The sequence below is a fragment of the Glycine soja genome, chromosome 11 (genome assembly GCF_004193775.1).
Source record: "Glycine soja cultivar W05 chromosome 11, ASM419377v2, whole genome shotgun sequence".
NCBI classification, from domain to species: domain Eukaryota; kingdom Viridiplantae; phylum Streptophyta; class Magnoliopsida; order Fabales; family Fabaceae; genus Glycine; species Glycine soja.
The window spans coordinates 17,134,177-17,139,303 of record NC_041012.1 but is presented as its reverse complement, the minus strand read 5'-3'; the positions used below and the strand labels follow the sequence as shown (position 1 = coordinate 17,139,303).

The window sequence follows — 5,127 nt, the reverse complement described above, 5'->3', positions numbered from 1 at the left end:
AGTATCTTAATAAAATCATCGTTAGACATAGAGTGATTGCATTATGCCCATGCATCAAAGCAAACATCTAGAATTAGAACTTCATGCATTTTTATCTATTGACTCTTTGCAAAGACATTTGAGAGATAGATGGGTAAAATAAATTTGTCATCATGAGACATCGATGACAAGTATTTTAATAGATGTGGGTAGGATAAATTCACCTGATTGATAGAGAAAAATCACAAATAGTACATCTTAAACAAATAAGGCATGTTAGGTCCTAACATTCTCATTCCATTGAAATTCCTTTTATATCTTTTGTCTCTTTTTATCTATTATTGTTTCTTTTAAACTCATCTTTTCTTTTACCTTATCTCATCTTTTCTCTTATAAATTAAAAATTATTCAACACAAATACAAAATAAAGTCCCTGTGGAAATCAACACTCAGACTTTCGAGTCTTTACTACTTGAATATTTGGTACACTTGCTAAATGAGTTAACATGTGTAGTGGTGTAATAGCTCGTGGGTGTCCATGCATGCATATTTTTCCACATAATAAATATATGATTGGCAAAAGGAAAAAAGTCTTTAAACATTCAAAACTAATTGATATCTTGAGAGAGAAAAGAGAGAGAAATATTGATATGATAGATGATTAGATGTGATAGAAAGAGAGATAGAGATAAATTAAGGTTGTTGATGAAATATAAGAACTCATGACAAGAAGAGACAGATAGAGAGAAGTGATAAATGCTAATAGGATGTTTAAAATATTTGGATGTCCAAATATCATTACTTGACACTTAATTTCCTTTGATTGCAAATGTCTAACTTTGTTTTTTGTTTATACTTTACTTTGTCATTCATTCCTTTTTCTTTAGATGAACTCAAGTATTTTTTTTTTTATCAAAAGAGAAGGATTAATCTCTCAAATCAATTAGATCTATTAATGAGATAATATAGTAAATAGATGAGTGCTAGCAATATTTTAACATACTTTTCTTAAAATATTCTTTTGTTGATTAAAAGTTATTAAAAATTATAAAATTATACTCATTAAATGAGAAATATAGTCTATTAAAATTTATAATTTTAATAAACTTAAGTTAATAATAGATAGCATATTATTAAAAAAAATGTGTTGTTAATATTTCTGAGGTATGTCCTTGTGAGAATATTTAGTTATGATCATCCATGACAATCAATGATCATGTGCAAGTTGCCACCCATTATTTATCTAAAAAATCAAACCCAATGGATAAAGTTAGAGACAAAGCGTTGAATAATAGCACCATACAAGTGTTATATTTATTTACCAGCAATGTAACTAGGCATATCTCTATCAGAGTTGATATATGTGTCACATATGAACCTTTGAGATATAACATGGGTTCTTTTTGGCATACGCGGCGAAATGCATTACGTCAAATACACCTTTGTTTAATGCATAATCCTTGGCAGCCGTTGGGAATCTCATTGGCTCTTTGCGCATTGTCAACGCCTTCCCCCTACTATAAATACAATCATACTCCTTGTCTCTCCCTCACAACTCAAATCAACAAAGCTTTTTCTCTTTAATTTGGTTTAAGCTTTGTTTGTTAATTTAGTTTTCCAAATTTAACACATTATTAAGGCTAATTATGGCTGATATTGAGGGTTCTCCAGGAAGCTCCATGCATGGAGTAACTGGAAGGGAACAAACCTTCATAGCCTCAGTGGCTTCCCCTATGGTCCCTACAGACACCACAGCAAATTTCGCTTTGCCAGTAGATTCTGAGCACAAGGCAAAAATTTTCAAGCTTTTTTCCTTAGCCAACCCTCACATGAGAACCTTCCACTTGTCTTGGATATCCTTCTTCACTTGCTTTGTCTCAACCTTCGCGGCGGCGCCACTTGTCCCCATCATTCGCGACAACCTTAACCTCACCAAAGGCGACATCGGGAACGCCGGCGTTGCCTCTGTCTCCGGCAGCATCTTCTCCAGGCTCACAATGGGCGCGGTTTGTGACCTACTTGGACCGCGTTACGGCTGTGCCTTCCTCATCATGCTCTCTGCACCAACCGTGTTCTGCATGTCTTTTGTGAATGATGCTGCTGGTTACATAGCAGTGAGGTTCATGATAGGGTTTTCGTTGGCCACTTTTGTTTCATGCCAGTATTGGATGAGTACTATGTTTAATAGTAAGATTATAGGGCTTGTGAATGGGACTGCTGCAGGGTGGGGGAACATGGGTGGTGGGGCCACTCAGCTCATAATGCCTATGGTTTATGAGTTGATTAGAAGAGCTGGGGCTACTCCCTTTACGGCTTGGAGGATTGCTTTCTTCGTCCCTGGTTGGATGCATGTGGTCATGGGGATCTTGGTCCTAACCCTAGGCCAAGATTTACCTGATGGAAACCTTGGTGCCTTGCAGAAGAAGGGTAATGTTGCCAAAGACAAATTCTCCAAGGTTAGACTCTTTCTTCCGTATATGTTTGAGGACACAAATCAATATATTAAATTTCTTAAGAGGTATTTCATATTTGGTCTGTGAAAATGTTTTCAGAAATCATTTCTTATTTTTATAAATAATTATGAAATTATTGCATTATTTTTTATTTATTTTCTATTTTTTCAAAAATTTATATAAACAATAATCTTGTTTTAACTTTTTTTGTTTTATATATATATATATTCAATCTTTAAAAATAAAAAAAAAGATGTAATATTTTTATTATTAATTATGAAAATAGAAAATGGAAACACAATAATAAATGCTCCTTACTTTGTTTACCAAGATCATCAAATATTGAATTAGGCAAAAATAGGGAAATATTTTGGGAAGAAAAGAAAATCAAGTAATTGATTAACTCATTAACTAATTTGGCTTCATTTTGTGTTCAGGTGCTATGGTATGCCATAACAAATTACAGGACATGGGTTTTTGCCCTCCTCTATGGGTACTCGATGGGAGTTGAATTAACCACTGACAATGTCATTGCTGAGTATTTCTATGACAGGTTAGTTCAGTTCATCATTAATTGAGGTCAAGCCTAAAGGCCCCAGGTTTAATTTTATCTGCACATATGATAATATGATCTCCCTCACAAAGCAACTGGTAATACAATAACAAACTTTTTACTTTTTCCCACTAATTAATTATTTATATATGTGATGAACCATATAATAATATATGTACTAATGATACAAATACTTTTATACTGGTACCTAATTAATTACAAACTATCACATATAATAAATTTGATAATTTATGGTAAAAAGTTTTACACTAAAGCGCGTACCTATTGAATTCATAATTAATTAGTACTTTTGCTATATTTTTTATTGACAAATATTAGTAGTTAATTTATTAGTTTTTATCAGTAAATTTAAATTTGTGATTTCTCCTGGCTTTCTTTCTCCCTTTACCACTAAAACAACATTATATTTCCTAATTAATTAGTTATATGTGATATAAAACAGGTTTAATCTCAAGCTACACACTGCTGGAATCATTGCTGCTTCATTTGGAATGGCAAATCTCCTAGCTCGTCCCTTTGGTGGATACACTTCTGATGTTGCAGCCAGGTTGTTTGGCATGAGGGGCAGGCTTTGGAACCTGTGGATCCTCCAAACCCTAGGAGGCGTTTTCTGCATATGGCTTGGGCGTGCCAATTCCCTTCCCATTGCAGTCTTGGCCATGATCCTCTTCTCCATTGGTGCTCAAGCTGCATGCGGTGCAACTTTTGGCATCATTCCCTTCATCTCAAGGCGTTCTCTTGGGATCATATCAGGCCTAACTGGTGCAGGTGGAAACTTTGGTTCTGGTTTGACCCAATTAATCTTCTTTTCAACCTCAAGGTTTTCTACTTCCACTGGTCTCTCCCTTATGGGTGTCATGATTGTGTGTTGCACTCTTCCTGTGACTCTTGTTCACTTCCCTCAGTGGGGTAGCATGTTCCTCCCTCCTTCAAAGGATGTCAACAAGTCCACTGAGGAATACTATTACACCGCTGAGTGGAATGAGGAAGAGAAGCAAAAAGGGTTGCACCAGAATAGTCTCAAGTTTGCTGAGAATAGCCGTTCAGAGAGAGGTAAGCGTGTGGCCTCAGCACCAACACCACCAAACACAACTCCAACTCATGCCTAGCTTCTCCACTTTGCACTCTCATTCATGCGCCTTCAGCGTATTTTTAACCATTGGATGAAGATCAGACAATTGAAGTTGATCGAACGAGATAAAATATGAGTGGTCTGATATTCATCAGACGGTTTTAAATTGCTGAATGTGGGTGAATGTGTTGAAGAGTGAATGGAGTGATTGGGGAATCCGGATCCCAAGTTTTAAGGCCTTAGGGTATAACTACTGCAGTAGAAAATACCACCAATAATGAGGAACAACCTAAAGGGAATCTCAAATTGAATAAGTTACTTTTTTATTTTAACCAAAAAAAAAAAGTTGAAATACTAGTAATGTTTCTTGCGCTTATTTTGGTGTAATGTTTACACCAGACTTACTTATACGTGGGCCATACATATATATATGCAAGAATCAATTTATGATTATGCAAAAGAAGTGATGTAAAAAAAAAATAATGTACTGTGTTTTGAATTTTGGTGTGCAACTGATGATATATTTACATCATCTTATAATATGTACACATTGAATATTCTGGCGTGTACGATGGGAGCAATATAGAGAACAAACTTCAGATTCAGGATGGGTAGTTGTTAATTAGCAGGTGAATGATATCACTAATTCACTATGAATAATACGTCAACGCAGATCTCGATGGTGGGTATTCTTGTTTAAGTTGATGACGTTTGATTAGTGGAATGGAATCAATAATTAAATTGAAAAATTAATTCCTCAACTCAATAATTGTAGATTTGTTTAAGTTGCATATTCTGAGTTCTGACTAACACAATGTGATGCCAATATTATAAACTTTCACTTGGCTTGGATTCCGTGTGAACTGAGAAATGTTGCAGACGTTGCATTGCCCCTTTTTCAAATTTTATTTTTGTTTACATGGGTTACGTGCTTACGTTTGCTTTTGAATAAGAGCGGTAACGGTAACCACTATCTGTCGTATATATGCTACTTGCTGTTTCACTCAATTCCAACTTTCCAAGTTCTTCGGACGGCAAATCTAATGTTA

General features: G+C 35.0%; 1 protein-coding gene across 1 annotated transcript; it reads left to right on the top strand.

Annotated features, from left to right (window-relative positions):
- Positions 1–1,519: 1,519 nt before the first annotated feature.
- On the top strand, positions 1,520–4,683 carry LOC114376398 (high affinity nitrate transporter 2.4-like). Its single transcript, XM_028334492.1, has 3 exons — positions 1,520–2,435; positions 2,870–2,985; positions 3,449–4,683. The coding sequence occupies exons 1-3, from the start codon at positions 1,626–1,628 to the stop codon at positions 4,113–4,115; spliced, it is 1,593 nt and encodes a 530-aa protein (XP_028190293.1). The 5' UTR covers positions 1,520–1,625; the 3' UTR covers positions 4,116–4,683.
- The last annotated feature ends 444 nt before the right edge of the window (positions 4,684–5,127 follow it).

Excerpts from the sequence above, each read along its gene's own strand:
- LOC114376398 (XM_028334492.1), top strand. The coding sequence starts at position 1,626 with ATGGCTGATATTGAGGGTTCTCCAGGAAGCTCCATGCATGGAGTAACT. Across the intron at positions 2,436-2,869 it reads CCAAAGACAAATTCTCCAAG|GTGCTATGGTATGCCATAAC; the intron begins GTTAGACTCTTT and ends TTTTGTGTTCAG. Across the intron at positions 2,986-3,448 it reads GCTGAGTATTTCTATGACAG|GTTTAATCTCAAGCTACACA; the intron begins GTTAGTTCAGTT and ends GATATAAAACAG.